The 23,470-nt window shown below is 38.3% G+C and overlaps 1 protein-coding gene across 8 annotated transcripts in view; it reads left to right on the top strand.

Moving 5' to 3' along the window:
• The first annotated feature begins 6,986 nt into the window (after positions 1 to 6,986).
• Positions 6,987 to 23,470, top strand: part of EXO1 (exonuclease 1) — a 37,554-nt gene continuing 21,070 nt past the window's right edge. For 3 of the 8 annotated variants that reach the window (XM_074316792.2, XM_088799106.1, XM_074316791.2), the window contains exons 1-10: positions 7,706 to 7,851; positions 8,270 to 8,764; positions 9,512 to 9,685; positions 11,987 to 12,106; positions 15,485 to 15,608; positions 16,607 to 16,744; positions 17,657 to 17,869; positions 19,800 to 19,987; positions 20,677 to 20,773; positions 22,892 to 23,111. In XM_074316792.2, the coding sequence (XP_074172893.2) occupies positions 9,525 to 9,685; positions 11,987 to 12,106; positions 15,485 to 15,608; positions 16,607 to 16,744; positions 17,657 to 17,869; positions 19,800 to 19,987; positions 20,677 to 20,773; positions 22,892 to 23,111 (1,261 nt within the window). In that variant the 5' untranslated portion in view covers positions 7,706 to 7,851; positions 8,270 to 8,764; positions 9,512 to 9,524. The other 5 variants (XM_088799105.1, XM_074316794.2, XM_088799104.1 and 2 more) reach the window with 5 other exon arrangements.

Genomic DNA, 23,470 nt, shown 5'->3' on the forward strand with positions numbered 1-23,470 from the left:
TAAACTTTGGGTGGGTAGATTCAGAGGTCTACTCAACTTTGGTCCCAAGACAAGCCACATATATATGTTCCCTTGTTTATTAAACCTGCCACCTGCCAATCTGAAGTGGTCTGCCTCTTTCTTTGGTCTCTTCTTGCTCTCCACGGATGGGGGCCAGTCGGGTTTTACCCGGGGAACTCCCAAGATTATAAACAAACGCTCTGGAAATCACCCCTTTACTACTCTCAGGTCATGCTATTTCAGTGGAGCTGTCTCTACCAGCCTCTTCCCTGAACCCTGCTCTCTAGGCTTAGTCATAACCAACGTCAGGCCAATTAGAGCCAATGAACATTTGTCCTAGGGAATTTGCTGGAACAATTTGAGGAACAAGAGAGGAAAAGATACACCAAGTCTTAATGATATCATTTGATGCCTTGCCCAAATCCTTAAGCTACTCCTGAACTTTTCAGGTACAAGAGGGTGTGTTATTTTGCTAGGGCTGCTGTAACTAAGTACCACAAATCAAGTGGCCTAAACAATAGAAATTTATTGTCTCATAGTTCTGAAGGAGAGAGGTCCAAAATCAAGATGTCGGCAGGGTTGGTTGCTCCTGAGGGCTCTGAGAGAAGGGTCTGTTCCAGGCCCCTCTCCCAGGCTTGTTGACGGCCACCTCTCCCTGTTTCTCTTCACATGGTCTTCCCTCTACATATCTGTGTCCAAATTTCCCCTTTTCATAAGAACACCAGTCACACTGGATTGGGGCACCATAATGACCTTGTTGTAGATTGATTACTTCGTAATAGTTCTATCTCCCAATAAGGTCACATTCTGGGTCCTACAGGGTTAAGGCTTCAACATATCTTTTTTGAAGGGGACATAATTCAACCTATAACAGAGGGAATAAATTCCCTTTTTACAAGAGCTAACTTGAGTTGACTTTCTGTCATTTACAACCAAAAAACTTCTTCTGCTCAGGAAATTTCAATGTCTTGCCCTTAGGTAACTAAATAGTCTTTTAAGTACCAGCAGGTTTACAGAAACGGGTGATAAATATACATACATACAGTTTTTACTTAACTATTTCAGCTGCATCAGCGCAGTTCTAGCGTGAAACCAGAGGCTGGGGATGAGGTAGGGCAGGAGGAGAACTGGGTTCAACTTCTATTATGAATGAAATTGGCCAAAACAACTACAAAAAGAAAAGCAATTTCATTTTAAAGGGAAACCGCATGAAGCTGTGAAAAGGACATTAATCTAAGGATTAAAATATCTTTTTGGATAAAATATTCGGACTTCACCACTTGCTCTGTGATATTGGGTGACCTCCTGAACAGAGCTGGAGGCCACCTTCCTTATAAAAGGGCCCAAACTAGACCATTTTGGGAGGTATTGTGAAAACCAAATGAGAAATGTGCATGAAAGCTCTTGATCACTATGCACAAACCATAGATCGCTACACACAACTACACAGTGTAGATTTCTCTCCACTTAACTGATACTGAGATACTGTACACACTTTACATACACTATTTTATTTACTCTTCACAATCCCATGAAGCCATTCAGTTAGACCTACCTATTATTCATCCCAGTTTTCAGATAAAGAAACTAAAAAATAAAGACACTAAAATTTTTTCCAAAAGTCAGCTAATTAGCACTTAATAAGTTGTAGTCCGGATTTGAATCCAAGTAACGCATGTGCAGAGCTTAAGCTCTTAACTAAGTGAGGTAGTATGCAGGGCGCACAGGAGACCTCTACAGAGATGTAGATATGCATACAGATCTACAAAAAAACAATGAAAAAATCGGTCGCAGATGTTTGATAAAAATATTTATTAGATCTTAAGTGGTGAGATTAAAGCATGTGTTTGTCCTCTGCTTCTGAAAATAGAACTGCTGGCTGAGTAAGTCCCCTAGAGGCTGAAAGACCAATAAGTGGACAGGAATTCATTACTCTTTCATTGTGAGAGCAGCTGCTCCACGCACAATCTGGCTCTCACACATAAGGACCACTCTTTTAATCAATGTGACTCCTTTTTCAAGCTGAGTCTCTCCATCTCGTGTTTCTCCTCACTAAGCAATCTGTTACTGGTTGTTTTTCCTCACGCTACTGATATATTGATGTCTGTTTCATTGTTTCAGGTTATATTTCACTGACGTTTTCAATAGAAGTGTCCCTTCTAGCTATCTGGTGAATGAATGTCCTCTACCTGCTTACCACCTTGGAACTATTATTCTTATATCCTACTGCAAGTCACACCTTCCCACTAAAGTAAAAAAAAAGCAATATCCATTTTGTGCCTATAGTATGACATCCCACGCTCACCAGGAAAGTGGATAGCACTCTGTGAACTTTCTGTATTTTTTATCTTTTTTTTTTTTTTTTCAAAACAAAACAAAACCAAAGAGTTGAAGTATTGAGATGGGGGAACAATCTTGGGCCCTGAAAAAAATTGTGGTAACACAGAATCGTTAGAAAGGCGATGGCTGATCCAAAAGGAGGAGGAGGGGCTTCCTCAGTCTGAACCCCTGGGCCCAGGACGTGTGATGTATTAAAGATCTCATACGAGGGTGAGGAGTTAGCCCAGCTGTGATCCCAGAGGGCCTGTCCCACTCATTCACCTAGCACTCTCCTGGGAGTGTAGCTTTGAGGGCCAGGGTCAAAAAAAGACATCCATGGGCCCAGAAATTCTCATTGGAATTGTGTCCACTGCCTTCCTGATTCCACAGCCCCATTACAGCCTGCTCCCAGCTGGAACTGTGTATCGCCCCTCCTCTCCTGGATCTCCACTGTTCACTGGATAACACCAGTTTTCCTCCTTCTGTGTCATCATGAAAACTCGTGTTTTTGGAGTGAGGAAGTCTTAGGTTTGAATCACATTTGTTTCACATCATGTAGTAAGTAGCCTTAGGCTATGATAAGCTTATCTACTTCTCTGTGCTTCAGTTTTCTCTTCTGTAAATGGGACAATAATAGTTATCTTCCAGAGCTATTTTGAGGATTAAATGAGAACACATGCAAAACACAATAATTCTAAATAAAAGTTGTTCCTTTCTTCTTCCCAATTCATGTCAAAAAAGAAACAAGTAACCCTAAAGGGGATCAGTAAATTGATAACTTTGAAAATGTTAGCATGGTATCTCTCTATGGATAAATACATACAGTGGCCATCAAAGGTGGTGGTTAAAAGCACCGACGCTAGAACCAAACTAACTTGGTTCAGATCCCTTTGTAGTACAGTTGTCTCATATGTAAAATGGAAATAATAAATTTACCAACCTCATAGTGTTGTTATGAGTGTTAAACAAGTTAGGTAGGTAAAACATATATGACAAACCTGAAACATACTAAGTGCTTCGTAAGTGTTACAACTCAGGGCTCTCATAGTAAAATTTATTATTTAGATAGAGAGTGAAAGTTTATCCTCATAGACGCATCCTGTAAAAGAGAGTTTTGCCAAACACCTTTGCCAATTTCTCTAAAACGTATATCCTGAGATTAGCTATATCATTTTTTGGAATTATAATTTTATGTAAATGGATTACATAGTTTTTTTTCCCCCAAAGGAAAGAAAGAGGCTTTTTAAAAATTATATGTCCTTTATAGTAGGGAATGAGACCCAACATTTATTCTTTCTGCAACCTATGTCCTAGATTGTTCAAATAATACTCATGTTGATAACTTTTTATTTAATTTGACTGCGAAACAACTTTGCAAATAGCTGTATTACTCAAAGCTCGCTGAAACAACACTTACCAGCAAAGGCCGGAGAGAAGTGAAGGAGAGGAGTGAGTCGTGCATATCGAGTGGAAAAGCATTCTAGGAAGAAGGAACCACACATGCAAAGGCCTCGGGGTGGGCGTGTACGTGGACTGTTCAAGGAAGACACTGGGGCTAAAGTGGAGTAAACAAGAGCAGAGTAGAAGCAGTTTGAAATAACATGCACAGGCAGTCACAAGCACTTCCATAGAAGCATTATTAACTACAGCCAAAACCCGAAAACAACAATTTATCTATCAGTAGCAGAACAGATAAATTATAATATATATACAATTCTACATAGACACAGAAAAGAAGAAAGACCATAACTTCTCTCAGTAATATGCGTGAATCTTACAAACAATGTTAGGTAACAGAGGCCAAAAGTTAAATAATAAAAACTGCAAGATTCCATTTATATATACTTTACAAATAAGGCAAAAACTAATACAGTTTTGCAGTTAGAAGACAGATTATAGTTACTTTGAGGAGGAAAGAGATATTTGTTATTAGAAAGGGGGTTCAAGGTCTTGTGGGACAGCCAAGAGGAGGTAATATGGTGCATTTATTTTGTGATAATTCACTTAGTATTTGTGCACCTTTCTGTACATATGTTATACATCAGTTTTCAAAAAGAAAAAAATATACAACAGTCAATGGGAGAATTTAAGATAGCAAGGACAGACAATTCATTCAAGAACTTTTACCATCGGAGTTGCTGAGGAATAGGACAATAGCCAAAAGGTTATTTTAAAGACGGGAGAAATGACTGGGAAACTTCACTTAGTCATATTTGCTATAAAGGAGAAACACCTGTCCTACTATTTCCTCAATAGGTTTTCTTTAAATTGCCTCCTTTTTAACTTATTTAAAAAGCAAATTTCATATTAATACTATAGATAATGCTTGCCATAACGGAAGTAACTGTAAAAATACAATGAAAACAAAAGTCATTCCATTAAAATAATTTAAATTAAATGTAAATAAAAATTAACTGAGCTAAAGCTGAATACCTAAAAATAAGTTCCTCAATGAGAAAACGAGAGAAAACTGTCAATGGTCAGAGAAAAAGACCATTCTGTTCCATGTCTATATAACAATCACCACTACTGCTCACCTTTCTATCATCATCTTCACTTTTATACTGTAAGCATCCCATTTTTAATATGTTCATATTGAGTGCAACAGAGGAACTAAATGAACACAGTCCTCACCACCCTATGACAAAAGGATGCTGACTGACCCAGCACTTGAGTTCATCCAAAATTGGTCTCTGAAAAAAAAGCCTTCCCATGCTGCCAACTGAAAGTGCCCAGTTATATTTGAATTTCAGATAAACATGAATTTTTTTTCAGTTCCCAAATATCACATTAGACATACACTAAAATGTATCTGTTTATCTGCAATGCAAATTTAACTGGGCCTGTATTATTATTTGCTAATGATAATGGACAAAGTCAATTAAAATAGAGAATATGAGAAGTGTCAGGGCCAAGGTCGTCACAGCATGCTTGGGTACTTGTCAGGGAAGACTTCCAGGGGCCATAACTCCGGAAATGAGTCGTAAGCTGACAATATATGGGCTGTACCACTCATTTCAGCATTTAATAACACACCGTCATGATTTGTGATTTAACTTTTTGATGAATACATGTTTTGTCTGCAGAACTAGATCCTAAGTTGCTTGAAGACAGGGACGATTTCTTTGTGTTCCCCACACCACCTAGTACTGACAGACACTGTAGTTAAGATATGTAGTAAATGACTGCATGAATTGATTCGAATGGTTTTGTCCTCCCAAAGAGTAATGCAGTCTGGAACCCTGGGAGTCAAATTGTAATGCAGCCCTGGGATATTAGTTTCATGATGGATTCAGTGTGGCTGGAACGGGCACCTTTTTGATGGTTTGGTTCCTTCTTAACACCCCTATGTGTGGCATATTCTTGGTTGGATCCAATGCACTGAAGCAATTACTATAGCTAGGTAGTCCAATGACTGTAAGAACACTTCTCTACAAACACACCCCACTCACATTTAAGTTCCTCTTTAACATACTACAGTGTGGAACTGCCCCCTGTCTTCCCCTACAGTCAGATTCAAGCTGGTCCAGGGTGAGATTTACCATAGTTGTTGGAAGTGCAAAGGAAGATGATTTTTCTAAACTCCTCTCAGCCTCAGCTCTAAAGACCAGAACAGGGGAGGAGGCAGCCCTGCTCCCACTGAGCACATTCCTCCAAAGTGGCACCTTTTCAACAATTTCTGAGGTAATATGTTGGCATGACAGATGTTAAACCCATCGTGGAAAGATTTAATATAAGAGAAATGTGCAAAGAAGATACTCAAAAGAGGAGCATTTAAAAAAACATATGCTCATTTCATCCCTTTCAACTCCTTACATTGAGTCTTAATAATTATTCCTGCTCATCTTGGCCTAAGTTTCTTCTCATTTCTTTTTTTTTTTCAAACCACAATACACCTAAGAAAAGAGGACAGCAACCAGGTCTAGAGTGTTATGAGGACTGGAAGCGTGGTCCCAAGTGGCCACCAAAGTCCAAAATGCCTTCAAAGTCTATGCACATAAGAACCATTTTCATGATCGTTTAGTTGTAAAGTTTCCCCTGATTTATGTCAAAGATGAACAAAGCTGGACACTAGGTAAAGTGGTGAGGACAGATTTTAATCAGTAATTCTATTGCAACAGGAAGAGTCCAGGGTGGACTGAACTCAACTTAATTTGTGCAAAGATGGCTGGGTGGTTTAAAGGGAGAACGAGGGGGTGGGGAGGGGGTAAATGGGGGCTCAGTAGAGTCAGGGAAGTGAAAAATTACCAAAATCAGGAGGGAATTCTTCCTATTGCCCCACCCCCTTACCAACTACCTAGATGAATTAGAATCAGGGGCCTTGCCCGTAATAGGAGATGATCAGAGCTAACCTCTTTAACCTATCTACGGGGCCAGACACACTTATTATCACTGAACATCCGCTCTTCTAATCATCCTGCAATGAAGTTCCCTCTCCTCTGAAGCCCCAACATGATTCTTAACTCAGAATGTCCTGTATCCCTCATTTTTCCTTTCTGTCTTTGAACTCACGTAGGCAGAGTCTCTGACTCTATCATGTATGCAGAGTTCCCACACATATGTATGCAATTAAATTTGGTCATTTTCTCTTGCTAAAAAAAAAAAAAAAAAAAAATCAGGAGGGAAGAGTTGGAAGACTCACCTGGTATTGCTCAGCGGTGCTTATGGGACTTAGGTTCCTACCCTCCTACGGATCCTGGGAGATGAGCCTATCTTCGGGTGTTGGCTGGAACAAACAGCACCTTCTCTTGGCAGCCTTTTCTCAGGCAGGCACTTTAAAGGGGTCTAGAGTCACCCTAGGGATGTGGCCTTCAACTGTGTTAGTGTTCATTCAAGTCTTTACAGGCCAAGGTTGACGCCTAGTTGAGAGGCACCTGGCTAGAGTTTGGTCAAGGAGAGAATCTTTGTCATTTCTCAGATTACTAAGCGCCCGCTCTCTCCCTTCCCAAGGTCTACAGGAAGGGTCCAAAGACTATATCATAACACAAGAAGCATCTCCTGTATCCCTGGAATCTTCCCATAGGTTTTAAAACTTCAACACAATCGCGCGGGGGCGCTCTTTGAACTTCAGCAGCCCAGCTCTGGGGCTGCAGTCAGGAGAGAACTACAACTCCCAGAAGGCCCGGCGAGAGCGAAACGCCCAACTTCCCGGACGCGTTCCCTGTTGGCCGTCAGTCCCAGCTCCTTCCTCCCCTTCAAGAGGCTGCATGGGGTTCCAGCCGGCAGCCACGCCCCGAGTCGCAGGGCCCCGGGCCACGGCTGCATCTGCCAAGGCTGGCATTCGGAAAGGCCACCGGAGGCGGAGCTGGCGGCGCGGATTGCGCTCTGACGTCACTTCCGCTGGGCGGGACGCGGGTTATCCCGCGCAAATTGAAAGGTCTGGCCCTTTGAGCTCTGCAGTTTCCAGACTCTGTGTGTTTCGTCGCGTCCGCCTCCGGTGCTCTGGCCCAAGTGAATCGGAGGCGTTGGGGACAGGTTTGAGAGCTCCCACCTGGCTGCCCTCGAGCGAACGGGTAGAGCCCCTCCTGGAAAGTGAGCGCAGCGGGCTGTGCGGAGGCTTTGGGTGGGTTCCTAACGGTCTCCGCGGGGTCGATCTGCACGTTCCCCCTGTTCCAGTCTCGGGATTCCGGGTCTTTCATGAAGGGAAGGAGAAGATCTAACGTGGTGTTCCCCACCCTGCAGCAAAGCCCCGAGGACTGTGGCGGGGCGCTGATGAGTGGAGTTCGTGGTGTTGGGACGGTGTTTGGTCCCGAGGGAACGTGCTTGGCCAGGCTAGGGCCGCAGTTCCTGAGCCGAGGAAGCGTCTGGGGCTCCCTGCAGGTAGTTCCAGGCGGGACCTGGCCTCTGTGGTCGGGCTCCTCTAATCTTTCTGCAGGAGCTAGCAGGCCAGTTTTTGCATGCAAGGTCCCAGCTTTTAAATGTTGACAAGTAAATTTTTTCCTTCATGCAGGTCAAAGGAAACGTGTCTTCTGGAATGGGCTTGCGGGCCACCCCTGCGCATCCCCGTGAGACAGAGGAATAAAGTGGTGAAGTTGCTGCTGTTACTGTCAACCTCTGGTGCCTTGGGTCATCTTGAGATGACATGTGCCATGTGGCACTCAGTCATTCTTACTATGCTGAAGAGGAAATATTTATTCGAGGATATTTACCTAGCTTAGAAGAAGCATGTCTCACGAAATGTATACTATGTCAGTTTTCCTCAGTGTGAAAGAACACTCTTTTTAGGGACATTATCAGAGAGGTAGGAGACTAATTGTTTTTCTCAAACTGTGGCTTGAGGACCACCTACATCCAAACTGCCTGCTGTGTTTAAAATTTCAGGAGCCCCCTCCTCACTCCACAACTAGTGAATCAGTCCCTAGGAGTGGAGTGGAGAATCTGCCAACTGCTGAAAGTTGAGAATTGCAGGGCAAAAACATCAGAGCCTGGATACAGTGTCTACAGGGTAAGGTTGACTTTTGTGCTTGCTTTTGTCCCTTCCTCCCAAAGTTAATGTTTGGTGGGAGAGATTTCTGTTATGAAATGTCAAGCACTGCTCAGTGCCCATTGCTGTTTTTCCCTTTTCCTCATGAAGAGTTGTGGGGAGTAGTTGCTTCTGGAAGGACTGTGGCAGCTCCATGATTTAATTTCCATATGGAAAGGGCTTAGGGGTTGCAATTTGGATGGAAAGGGGTGGGAAGCTGAAGCATTTGTGCTGAAATGTTTATTTTTCCATTGAAATGCCTACCTTCCTGCAAACTTTTGAGTTTCTACTGCTGTGCTGATTGGCACGTTGGCTTTTATAATACCTATGTAGAGGTATTATAAAAAAGTGATGCCATAGCATGCACAATTTTGTAGAGAATAGAAACTCATTTTTTAGCACCTCTGTGTGCCTAGTACTGTGTTAAGGGGTTTGAACACACATTATGGTCCCAAGTGGGAGAGCACTTTGGAAAGAATAAACATTATGGAACGATACGTGGCATTAGAGATAATATTAGGGGTTAGTATAAAAATTCTAGACTATGGAAATTATTTGACCGGGAGGTGCTCAATTAAAATACTAAAGAGTATCGATTCTCAAATATCTAAACAGTAAGAGTTGCTATATCAGTTTCCAAGCTCCTTTTTTTTTTTTTCTAAAACTTTTGGTTAAATATATTTTGCTTTAAATATTGCTGTTTTTCCTTCTTCCTTGCATATCATGTAGTTAACTTGGCACGATGGGGATACAAGGATTACTGCAATTTATCAAAGAAGCTTCTGAACCCATCCATGTGAGGAAGTATAAGGGGCAGGTGGTAGCTGTGGACACCTATTGCTGGCTTCACAAAGGAGCTATTGCTTGTGCTGAAAAACTAGCCAAAGGTGAACCTACCGATAAGTAAGTTTGGACCTTGTATTAATTCTTTGCCAAATAAGAATGAGACTTATAATGCCTTATTTTCAGCAAAGGGTTATTTTCATGCGTTATCAGATTCATCAAGAAGTGAGAGTGGGTGTTTTAGAACACTGCCAAATCGGGAATGACTTCTCTCTGTGATATAGGCCTAGTTTTTAGTTGAAGTAGGCCAGAGTATCAGCACTGATGGACAAAGACCAAAGACCTATAGGTCTATGACTACCAGGTATATCTGACCCTCCTTTATTCTTTGTCTAAGATAAACTTTTTAACAGTATTTCTGAAAAGCCGTGATTTCAGGCTCCTACTGTCTTGGGTACAGACAACACACTGCTAAGCCCTTAGCAAAGCAAGGCATTTGTTTCAAAGGAGCAAGGTATTTCTGACTCCCTTTTCCTTCACTTGGGGCCAAAAATGATGGGCCATGTTGACATCCAGTTGTAACTCCGTGACCTCATTTGACGCAAGATTAATATATTCTTTAATTTTTAAAGAGAAACATTAGAAAAACAAGCACAATTTCAGGACAGAGATCTGCCATGAGATTTGGAAACTAATTACGTATTTTCTTTTTTACAATATATAATTTATCTCCTAGAGGAAACGCTCACAGATCTTACTTAATATGACTTAAGCACAATAGATAGTTGGTAAAATGCGTTAACCCTGTTTGTTTCCTAGAAGAAAACGGGGAAAATCATTATTAAATGATGAATTTGGGGGTTTTCAGGCCTAACAAGTTATTTTGACCCAAAGTTGCCTAGAACAGTATGTGTGGGATCTGAAGGAGCACGGGTGCTTCCGCCCCTCCAACTGCTGTTACCATTTTTTTGAAAGCAATTTCTTTTCCACCACTAAATTGGAGCAATTGCAATCGTACTTGAAGACTACAAGTTTTTCATTGCTATCTTCAGTGTTTCTTTGACTATTTCTTCGTGGGGGGAGAACATTATGTCTAGTTTTTTATAATTCTTGAGGATTCAGAAATATTTGATGAATTGGAAGTTGTCCAAAATACAGGGACTACCCTCTATTGTTAGTGATGTCGGAAATGAACTCCCCAGGATCTGCCATGTAGTAGGCGTTCAGTAAATGTTTATTGAGCTAAAAAGTTTCAGGACTTTCAACGAAGTATTGTGTTATTTTAGTTTTTTTCTCCATAGCAACTAATAAATATATTTGATAGAATTTATTTTTCTTTTCTTGTCCTCCTTTGGATGGGAATATTAAGCGGAGAATTTGGTTAAGCTTATGATAAATCCTTGTGACCATTGTAAAGAGTATGGTAGATCTATATGTGCTGACCTGGAAAGATGTCTGTGAAATATACGACATGAGGGCACGAGGTATCTGATGTTTGTATTCTGTCTAGTTAAAAACAAACTTTTTCTTTAAAATTCATTACAATTTTATATTTGTTTTCTCCTATTTTTACATGATATTTAATCAGTAGGTCACAATGATTTTCCTATAGACCAATGTAGGTCCAGCGTAGTGAGTCTTTCATTAAGACAAATATAATAGATTTAAATAATTACCTTTTAAGATTATGCCGTTCTGTTCCTATTTTGGGTTAAAATGTCCTTTTTTAATGAAATGATTGGAACTGTAAATGTAGCTATTTTTATTCATTGCCTTGCCAGAATGAAAAACTAAATGCAATAATGTATCCTTGTTTGAATCCTGGACTGGGGGAAAAAATGTAACAGTGCAGTGTTGGAGCCCATTTATACAGATTTACTATACACTATCTCCCAATTCAGCGTTCAGTGACCCCATGTGGGTGTAGTGTAGCCATCTTTGTAAAATATTCACATCAGGGAAATTGACAAATGCTAAAATCAGGCACCCCTACCCCAGAACTAGTTGTTGAACATTTACCAGGACACCACTGATTATAAGAAACATTATTGGGACAATTGGACACATTTTAATATAGACTGTATATTAGATGATATTTTATTGCTTTTAAATTTCTTGGGTGTGATAATGGTATTGTTGGAGGACTCAGGTATTTATTGTACTGTCCTTTCAACTTTTTAATAGATTTGAAATTTTTCCAAGAAAAGAAAAAGGGAAAACGGTAAGATGTAGAACCATAAAATATTAGAACTGGAAGGAATGTCAAAGCTTTTTAATCTACAGGTGAAGAAAGTAAGGCTTGGAGGGTCAAGTAACCCATTGAATGTCATGTAGCTCATTAGGATCCAACGCAGGATTTGAACCCCAGTCTAAATTTTACAAGATGCAAAACACTTAAATGCATTTTCTTTATTTTCATAGGTATGTAGGATTTTGTATGAAATTTGTAAATATGTTACTGACTCATGGGATCAAGCCTATTCTTGTGTTTGACGGATGCACTTTACCTTCTAAAAAGGAAGTAGAGAAATCTAGAAGAGAGTAAGTTGAGTGTGTTTAATCTCTGACTTAATTGCATTAAGGTCTGATGCTGTGGTCTGTATAATGCCAATTTTTAAAATTTTACTTTGTTGAGACTTGTTTCATAGTACATACACAAATTTCCTTAAATGTTCCATATGTGCTAGAAAAGAATGTGCATTCTCCAGTTATTGAGTGGAAGATTTTGTCTGCCCAGTAAATCAAACTTATTGATTGTGTTGTTCTAATCTTCCATATCTTTACTGTTTTGTGTTTGTTTGTTTGTTTGTTTTTGGGTTTTTTATGTGTGTCTTCTTAATCCATCAAATACTGAGAAAAGTATGTTAAAATTTCACTATAGAGTAGATTTGTTAACACGTTGCGTACGGATCACGAGAATCTTCATTTTTTTCTGAGCCATGCGTTAAGGACGGATAACGAGAATTCTCGTTTTTACTGTTGACTCTTTTTACTTTGCACATTTTATTGAATTATTTGTGTTTTGTTAATAACAAAGGAAGCTGCTTTCTGCAGTATCACACCAGGAGGGATTACTAACATCATAGGTGAGTAAATCCTAAAAAATTCCACAGAAAAATAATAAATGACATAGAAGCATTTACGCTTTAAAGAGAAGAATGCATTTTAAAGTAGTTTCTTTTAAAAACCTGCTGGAACAGAGGGGTATGAGGGATTTAAACCCCGCCGTACTCAACGTGTTAATTACCTTGCAGTCACGTCCATTTTTCTGCTGTGTTTAATTTGAAGCTATTATATTGGTTGCATTGAAGTTTAAAATCTGTTGTTTTCAGTTGTGGTGAATTGAAACAATATGTAGTGACTTAGTTATGCTTTTTTGTTCTGGAGTCTGTTCTGTCTGATATTAGTATAGTCATAACAGCTTTCTTTTGTATGTTCCTGATGTCTTTTTCTTTTTACCTTCAGCTTTACTATGTCATTGTTTTTTAGGTTTGTCACTTAAAAAGAATACAACACTGTATTTGTTTTTATCCATTCTGTCAGTCTTTGCCATTTTAATCATCTTAAATGGAAAATTTTATTCCTTTTACATTGATCATTAATTACTAATATATTTTGATTTATCATTTCTCTTGATGTTTTATGTTTGTCCCGCTCTCTCTTTTGTTTTTTCGTGTTTGTTTGTTTGGGGATAACTCCTACTGCTTGCCTTACACATTGATTGTGTTTACCACCCTTACCATGTTATCTCTTATTTCCAGTTGAAAAATGATGCATTCTGTTCTTTTAGTAGTTATAGTAGAAATTTCATTATTCGTGTTTAGCTTAACAGAATCTACTCATTTTACAATAGATAAAGAATTCTGTATTTTAATTAAGCCACTATTCCACCACGTTTAGGTCTTCTTTTTCCCCTGTATTAGTTTTTAGGTCCGGGAGTCATTGTGTTGTGTAGGAAAGAGCACTGGGCTTAGCTGTCAAAGGTAGTGTGAATCATACCCAAATAGAAGTAAGCCTCGCTGAGGGAGCGTTTTGCGAGGTGTGCTGCTTATCTGATTTTGCCCTCTCTGGCCTTGAATCAGTTAGAAAGAGTTCTCCAGGCCTAGGTTTTTCAACATAGAGTGCTCTGATTCTTAAAGTCAGAACTTTATAAAGCTTATTAAAAGATTAACTGAGATTGAGCCCACATTACAATATAAATAATACACAGTTTATTAAATTTGCTTTTAGTAAAATGTTAATTAGATCCTGTTTAGTTCTAAAAGGATTAGTGACAACCCTAAACCAGTGGGCTAAGGGATTAGTTCATAACCATATCACCTGGTGTCCCCACCATGGTATTAATTCTAATCACAGATAGTTATTAATTTTCTCTTGCTCATTTCAAGAATGGCTAAGAAAAAGTGTTTCAGCTGTCTGTCTCTAACGTGAGTGCTCTTTCTGTCTTATCGCTGTAAGATCAGCTTTCTCTGTGCCTCTTTAGCAGTGAGAAGGGCATTTACAATCCTTTTCCACAAATCTCTTCATCTGTGGAGCCCAGTCTAAAAGTAAAATTAGGGAATGTGTGTGTGTACATGTGTCTGCACATTTACTTAAAGAAAAAAGAGACCCTCATTGAGTTCAGTTTGATATTTCCAATTCAAATGCAGGCTACAGAGTTTTTACTTACTTCTGTATTGCATCTGTACCTCCTTACTTCCATGCTGAGAATCCTTGTTTTTAAGGGTACAGGGGATTATAAAGTTAGAATATCTTATAATAACAGTAGTTCCCCCTTATCCACAGGTGATAGATTCAAGACCCTAGTGGATGCCTAAAACCCCTATAGAACCAACCTGTATTATACTATGTTTTCTCCTGTACAGATATACCAATGGTAAAGTTTAATTTATAAATTAGGGATAGTAAGAGATTAACAACAATAACTCATAAAGAAACAGAACAATTATAACAACATACTATAATAAAGTAATGTGAATGGGGTCTCTTTCAAAATTTCTTATTGTGCTGTACTCACCCTTCTTGTGATGATGGGAGATGATACAATGCCTATGTGATAAATGAAGTGAAGTAGATACACGGGCCAAAGGGATAATTCACATCCTGGGCAGGATGGAGCAAGATGGTGTGAGATTTAATTACACAGAATGGTGCACAATTTAAAACTTATTAATTTGTTATTTCTGAAATTCTCCATGTAATATTTTCAGTCTACAGGTAACTGAAACTGCAGAAAACGAAACCTGTACTCATTTATTTTCTCCCACATTATATTCAATACTAGATTCAGAATAAAACATTAATGCTGCCACTACCAATATGATTATTGAAAAAGTTACAATTTCTCTTTTTTTCTTTCTTTCATATGTGCTCTCTATACCCATTGTAAAAATAGTCGTACTACATTGTCAGAGCACATAGCTACTGCCCTCTCCCTGTTTAACCCTTATTTAGTCTTGATTCTACAAATTCCCATATATTTCATGGCTATTAACAGCCCTTATGTCAGTGTCTCTCATGTTATATTTCGGTTTTTCTGAAGCTTGTTCTGCAGTAGATTTCACAGAAACAGTATTCCTCTAGTTCATTGTATGTTAATAAAGTTGTATCCTTTATACTTAAAAATTAGCTTTGATGGTGTAAAAGCCCTCACTCACATTTGCTCAAGTGTCTTAATAAATTCATTTTCTTTTAACATAAAGTATTACTGTGGAAAAGCCTGATGATAAGCTTGTGTGAGTGTGTATTATAAATCATTTGTTCTTTTTGCCTAGAAGCTCAATGGATCTGGGTTAATATTCTCAAGGACCTGTAATGCACTTTCAAATGAGTCCAACTTTTTTTATTATAGGAAAATTTCTTGAATTATAATTTTATTATGGTTTCTTGGCTCAGCCTTTTAATTTTTTGCCCTTGCAGAAGACGGCAAGCCAATCTTCTGAAGGGAAAGCAGCTTCTTCGTGAAGGGAAAGTCTCAGAAGCCAGAGAATGTTTTACCCGTTCTATCAATATCACACATGCTATGGCCCACAAAGTAATTAAGGTAAGCTAAATAAGAAATATAGCCAAAGTAACAAATGGCTAAGTTAATTTAAGCTGATTATAAGTTGTTTGTTAGAGAGCAAGGAAATGAAGGGAGGAAAATTACCATAGGCCTCACCTCCAGAAGAGGGCAGATGTCAGAGGAAGAAGGGAAGAGTATGGTTAGATAGAGGAGGTCAGCAATTTCCTAGGGAGAAATCCTAAGGAATAAGCAAAGCTCTGCCTTTTTAGATAAGGCACTTAGATAATCTCTGTCAGCATATTGTCCCTTGGAGATGGAAGGGATACATTCCTGGAGGTTCAGTCCCACCCCACTCAATGTCACCTTCACTCTTGAATGACCTGCCGGCAGAGATCTGTTGAACCAGCCTCGCTGACTCAGGAGCTCTATAGACTCCTAGGCTACTTAATCTGCTCTGCCGAGAAGCATCTTTTTTTTAATCACCGTGAATATTTGTGTCCACGTGCCCACAATCCTGGCCCTCACATCCCCTTTTCAGGACTGTGTTCAAACCACTTAATAAAAAAATGGAAAAATAAATATAGTGATTAGATTCTGTATTTTTATCAACACAATGTCAGAGAGACTTTTGTAGTCTAACAAGAGAACCTGTTATTTTTATGGGGAAAATATATTCAAAGCTCCAAACAAATGTCTTATATACTTTTGGAACATAACCATTCTTGAGGTGGAAGTTCTCTATAACCTGAAATAATTAAATTTTATAGCTTGTAGTTTCTTTCCCCTCATCTGAATGCAGAGCAGTATTTCTTTTCTCCAAATTTATAAATTGATTTTTTTTTTAATTCTTAGTGTCTATATTGATTAATTCAATATATGCTAAGACTAAAAGTAGAAAAACATACTTCAAAAGAAGTGATTTCTGAAAATAACATTAGCATGTGCATGCTGAGGCTGGTAATAGAATGGGTTTGAAACAGGAAGCTGTTTAGTTCTTTCCAGATGCAGTTCTGCCGATTGACTGATCTCTCTCACAGGCTGCCCGGTCTCAGGGAGTAGATTGTCTCGTGGCGCCCTATGAAGCGGATGCACAGCTGGCCTATCTTAATAAAGCTGGGATCGTACAAGCCATAATTACAGAGGACTCCGATCTCCTTGCTTTTGGCTGTAAAAAGGTGCTTACACAGTGTAAATCGAGGAACCAAACTTTTTCCTCTACAGGAATATTTAGTCCCTGCAATTAATGTCTACTTTCAGTGTTAATAATTATTCTATTTAAAATGAAACGGAGTGTTTTGCTGCTTTACATTTGCATAATCTGGGTGCTTTTACAGAGTAAGCCCTTAAGGTTAGAGTGTTTTGTTGTTGTTTTGTCCAAATTCTTTGGAATGTAGATTTGCTGGTCTTATATTTTAATGATAACTTACATGCTTTGTATTTTTCAATTAGGTTAGGTAAATTAATGTACCGAATTATGGGATGCTCTGTAGTTCTTTATAATTCTGTATAAAACTGTTTAATGGAAAATTTTATGATATATTAAGGGGTAGAATTAAGATACAAAAGTATAGGATGATCTCATTTTTGTTAATATCTCTGTTATTTATATCATCTGTATATTTTATAGATGAAGGATCTATGTAAAAAGTTAATGCTGGGTAATAGTGATAGAGGAGAGATTTTGGGAACCTTCCATTTTATTCTTCCTGAATGTCTATATTTTCCAAAGGTTTTACAAAAAACACATATTACTTTAAGAATAAGAAAAGGGGTTACTTTTAAAAATGTAACAGTGGAAGGTAAGGGGTAAATGCTTTTTGTATGAATTGCTATTTGATCACCATGACAACCCTGTTATATAAGTGGAAAGTAAAGAGGTACAGAAAGGGTATTCCTTATGTCAGAGTCACAGCCGATGCTTCGTTTAATTTATTTGCAAATTTGACAGTAGTTAACCGACCTACCTATCTCACCTCTTTCGTTGTTATGAAGAACAAAAAAGATTCCTTAGAAATATTGCAATGAATTAGATAATGAAAAATAAAAGTGGCCCTCGTTGGCGTTAACAATTTCCCTTCCTTCTGAAGGTGATTTTAAAAATGGACCAGTTTGGAAATGGACTCGAAATTGATCAGGCTCGGCTGGGAATGTGCAAACAGCTTGGGGATGTGTTCACAGAAGAGAAGTTCCGTTACATGTGTATTCTTTCAGGCTGTGACTACCTCCCATCACTGCGTGGGATTGGATTAGCAAAGGCCTGCAAAGTGCTACGACTAGCCAATAATCCAGATATTGTAAAGGTGAGAGGAATTTACCAAGTGTCATATTCAATTTCTGAAACATGTCTTAAATAATAGATGAAACACTCACAATATGGATTTTAAGCATTCCATTATGTCAATAACCAATAAAATGTCACTGAGAGGAGAAAATGACTAAAACACTAGAGCTTTTCTTTTTTGTTTTGTTGGATTTTTTGTTTTTGTTTTCAACTTTTGTTTTGTTTTTAAGATTTTATTGGGGAAGGGGAACAGTGTGTACTTCCAGGGCTTTTTTCCAAGTCAAGTTGTTGTCCTTTCAGTCTTAGTTGTGGAGGGCGCAGCTCAGCTCCAGGTCCAGTTGCCATTTAGAGTTGCAGGAGGCGCAGCCCACCATCCCTTGTGGGAATCGAACCGGCAGCCTTGTGGGTGAGAGAATGCACTCCAACCAACTGAGCTATCCGGGAGCTCAGCGGCAGCTCAACTCAAGGTGCCGTGTTCAATCTTAGTTGCAGGGGGCGCTGCCCACCATCCCATGCGGGACTCGAGGAATCCGAACTGGCAACGTTGTGGTTGAGAGCCCACTGGCCCATGTGGGAATCGAATAGGGAACCTTTCAGAGTTAGGAGCATGGAGCTCCAACAGCCTGAGCCACCGGGCCGGCCCTAGAACTTGGCTTTTGATAAACCATGTTTTCAGCAATTGACACAAGGATAGTAGTGATTTTTTAAATGAAGGGTAATATAAAGAGACCTAAGGGATATTTAAGATATTCTAGGGTAAGGTTAATGTTAAAATGTACCGCCTTTTGATTTCTGTCCTGTTACTCAATAGTAGTGGTTCTCAGACTTTTTGGTCTCAGGATCCCATTTCACTCTTAAAGGCTCTTTGGGGCAGTAATTTTGTTTATATGAGTTACAGCTATAGACATTTACCAAACCAGAAATTAAAACAAAAATTCAATATTTATTAATTCACTTAAAATTAATTACATGTTAACATAAATAGCAGCATATTTTTATGAAAAAAGCCGTGTCTTCTAAAACAAATGAAAATTATGAGAGGAATTACACATTTATGTAACTCTCTTTCATGTGGCTTAATAGGAGACAGCTGGATTCTCATACGAGTGTCTACTTCTTCATGCAATCTAATGCAATATCATGTGTCATGGATCCTCTGGAAAATTCTGAGTTACCTTACATCACTGCCATGTAATTTCTCTGATGTCTTTACCTTAAAAAAAAAAAATCAGCATGCATTAAAGAAGCTCATTTTCTGCCCCCTTGGGTAGTTCTCTAAAGCCCTCAGAGTTTGCAGAGCGAAGATCCCATTTTCTGTTCCCAAGAGTACAGTGTGTGAGTCCTCGGGGCTGAGGGGGTGCCCTGTGAGGGAGAGATCTCTGGGTTGGACATAGTGGCAGAGATGGGAATAGAGTAACATATCCTAACTAGCCGGTGACTCCAGGATCACTTCCTGTCTCTGAGACTTCCCTTCTTCATCTGTGAGTTTAGTATAAACTATTTAAAACCACTCCCAGCTTTAATCATCCATAACTCTAACAGGAGTTAGAATGTCAGCTTCATTTTAAAAATAACGATGTAAGAAGACTTGTGTCTTTTTAAATTTTCAAGTTTTGTGTGTTGTTTATTTTTGGTTTCTGAATGAAAGGGACTTGGAGGATAAAGAATGTATCTTAAAATTACCCTTAGGAATGTAAACTTGATGTGTAACTGAATTTTTCATTCTTTGGATTAATAATAGAAAAACCAAAGAAAATACGTATCACTTAAAATTTTAAGTTATTTGACATGGCTGTGCTTGCTGGGAGAGGTTTTAAGGTAGATACAAGCAATTGCTTTTTCTGTTTCTCCTCACCCTCCTCTAATGTAAACCAATTGGTCTTAGAGATAATAATTCCCTATTCTTTATTTGGAGATAACTTGTAAATATTTTTTACATCCATTATTAGATTATCAAGAAAATTGGACATTATCTCAAGATGAATATAACAGTGCCAGAAGATTACATCCAAGGATTTATTCGGGCCAACAATACCTTCCTTTATCAGCTAGTTTTTGATCCCATCAGAAGGAAACTCATCCCTTTGAATGCCTATGAAGACGACATTGATCCTGAAACACTAAGCTATGCTGGGCGGTATCCTTTCTGAACCAGAGTGGTAGAATTTTGCACTTGTCCCACATATTTATGGTGATGTTTTTAGTGAGACATTCAGTAAAAAGCTTGCAAATTGTTTTGCTTTCTTTTTTATAGGGAAATCTGTATTTTGTAATTTTAACTACCATACTAGTGAAAAGTCAGAGCAGTTTTTTGTTTATAAATCTGAGGCTCATTCATTATAACTTGCTAATTACTTAGATTGACTTGATAGAAACACATCCCGTGTCAGTTACTTAAAGTACATATTCCAAAGGCAGCGCTTAAGAGAAACACTCGTGACAAGCAAGCTCGGTTTGTTAGGGGGAGCCTGTGGGCATGAGCATTCCAGCTGAGGATGCCCTTCCCACGGCCACTGGCCACACACACGCAGGGCGACACACAGCCCTGAGTCACCCAGGTGGTGGCCGGGACTTTCCATCTCCCTTGGAGGGGAGTAAGTGATGACTTGGGGCTTTGCTGCAGAAAACTGCCGACTCCTGCAGTGACAAACGGATGAGTGACTATGCTGTGGTTTCAGTAATGCCGAATGTAGGACTAAGTGGGGTCCATTGAAGTCATGAACCTGAAAATGTTCTGTGGCAATAGAATACACTTTCGTATCTGAAGATAGTATCCTTTGTTTGGTTGTTAATAAAAAGCATTTTTCCTTAATCTTACCAACCTAGGTATGTTGATGATTCTGTAGCTCTTCAAATAGCCCTTGGAAATAAAGATATAAATACTTTTGAACAGATTGATGACTATAATCCAGACACCGCTATGGTAACATTTTAATGACTTCTTTCTAAACACTTTGTAAGCGGGCATTTTCCCGCCAAATCGCGTCGTAACGTGGGGCTTTTCTGACATTTTCTCGCCAAAATTAGACTTTCCGTAAAATATTCATATCTTTCGATCTATTTGATATTTTTCTATGAAACTTTCAGTGTTTTAGTTTAAAAAGAGGTCTCTATTTATTTACTTTGCAAAATTTTTGCCGGTTCCAACTAGAGGCGATATGATGAGTTTACTCGTTTCCCACAAACAATGTGTAAAAAGTTGTGCCTCAGGAACTGTGATAAAGGCAAATCTTCATTTAGTAAACATCTTTTAAGCATTTCAGTATCTGGGCACTGTACAGAGTATAGATTGAAAAAACAACTTGATGTGGAGAAATTATATCTCTTAGAATACTGGTCAACTTCCTTAAAAGGTGACCATGTTATATATTATCAAACCTTTAGACTTGAACATTTTATTTGAATATACCAAGCATTTGATGCCTTTTTTCTCATCTTACCCTATTCAGCCTCTGGCATTTGGTATTGTTGGGAGTACAAGCTGGTTTTTCACTCATTCACAATTTAGCAAATATTTAATGAGCATGCCCGCTCATTTAAGCCCTTTCCTGTTTTCTTCTTTTTCCCAATTGTATATGTCCCTTAAAATACACTTTCCCACCATTCTCTCTTTTATGTTCATATTTATTCTAACCCAATCTCTAGTCTATGTACCAGCCACTTAATTCTAAATATCTCTTGAATCTTTACAAATGATTTCCTGTAACCTTAAATCTATCTACAGTCAAAAACAAACTTCATTTCTTATCAGCTTTCCTTTATAACAGTTCTCTTTTTTCTTTTTAGCACTTAAAAACTACCACATAATTTATGTCTCTGGTTTATTTTCTGATTCTTCCCCAAAGAATGTAATCTTCATAAAGACAGTGTTTTATGATCTTTTTTCATTGCTAAGTCCTTATAAGCAAGGATTAAATATATATTGCACTCCAGAACACAGAACACCTAGCTAATCTATGTTTGTTACGATCCTCTTTTTTTTAATGTTTATTGGGGTGACAATTGTTAGTAAAGTTACATAGATTTCAGGTGTACAATTCTGTAACACATCATCTATAAATCACATTGTGTGCTCACCACGCAGAGTCAGTTCTCCTTCCGGCACCATATATTTGTATAATCCTTAATAAAAGCTTAGTAAAGGACTGAATCAGTGAGCAAGGGTAGAAAGGCCTGGATTGGACTGGAAGCTGTGAGAAACTAGAAACTGTCAACCAGAAAGACAACTAATAGAAACAACAGGACTTAGCAGTGAAAGCAAGCCAGCTTATTATCCAGGTTTTCTAGTCTGAGAGAATGAAAGAGATCATGGAACTGACATTCATTCAATGAATGTCATTGAATAAATTCAGCGACACTCATTGAATAACTGTGGTAAATACGCCAATACTAACGGTCAAAAAGCCCTTTCTCAGAGAAAGTTTTATGTAAGATTCAGTGTAGGCCGTACATAGTAGCTCTGTTTCTCCATGCTGTCCAGTAAAGATGGCACCAAGTGTGGGTGTAATAAAAACTAATGTTTTGTAAATTAGATTGTTTTGATTTGAAGTCAACCCATTTCGAGAGGTGGGATAGTTGATTACTTTAATAATTTTATAGTTTTAACTTTCAGGTGCTTTATAAAAGGTATATATATAAAAAAAGGTATATAAATGATTTTTGCCAGATGATTATTTAATTAATATTGTATATTGAAATAGGACTCAAATTTTAAAAGTACTTATTTTCTGTCCACATTTCTTCAATTGTACTCTCATTTCTTGCACCATTCATCTTAGGAAGGTTATTTTTCATTTCTTAGAAATGAGCTAACAAGGTCACTTGACCCTAATTAGAAGAGAAACAAGCCTAAGAATATAAGACATGTAAAGGAAAGTATAGGACTGGAAAAGTAGAAAATGTTATTAGAGGCCAGATAGTTCAGCAAAAAAGCTGTTTTTTTAAGGGTAATTTAATTATTTTTTTATAATTTATGTTGACACAGAGTGAAATAAATTGACTATTTTTCTTCAAGTAGTATTTTTTCCTTTTACTGTTTTAGCCTGTCCAATCAAGAAGTCATAGTTGGAATGACAAAACATGTCAAAAGTCATCAAATAGTATTTGGTATAAGAATTATTGTCCTAGAACTAAGCTGGATATTGCTCCAAATGCTACAAGATCAAAGGAAAATCCACATACTCTGGGCATTGAACAAGTAATTAGTACTAAAGGGTTAAATCTTCCAAGGAAGTCGTCCATTGTGAAAAGACCAAGAAGTGGTATGTATTTCGTTTTTGTGAAGTGCTAGTGAGTATCAGTCACATTTAAGAAATCTTTGCCAAACCCAAGGTCTCTAAGATTTTCTCCCGTTTTCTTCTAGAAGTTTTTTAGTTTTAACTCTTACATTTAGGCCTATGATCCATTTTGATTGAGCTTTTTATATGGTATGAGGTAAGGATCAAGGTTGCCTTTTTTTGTGTATGGCAATTAAGTTGCCCCAGCACCGATTGTTTCAAAGATAATCCTTTCCCTATTGAATTGCCTTGGCACGCTTGTTGACAATCATTTGACCCTGTATGTGTGGGTCTGTTTCTGAAGTGTTATTCTGTATCATTGGTCTCTTTTCTTTATGCCAGAC

Source organism: Rhinolophus sinicus, chromosome 6 (genome assembly GCF_057876585.1).
Source record: "Rhinolophus sinicus isolate RSI-liver-muscle chromosome 6, RSI-T2T, whole genome shotgun sequence".
NCBI lineage: Eukaryota > Metazoa > Chordata > Mammalia > Chiroptera > Rhinolophidae > Rhinolophus > Rhinolophus sinicus.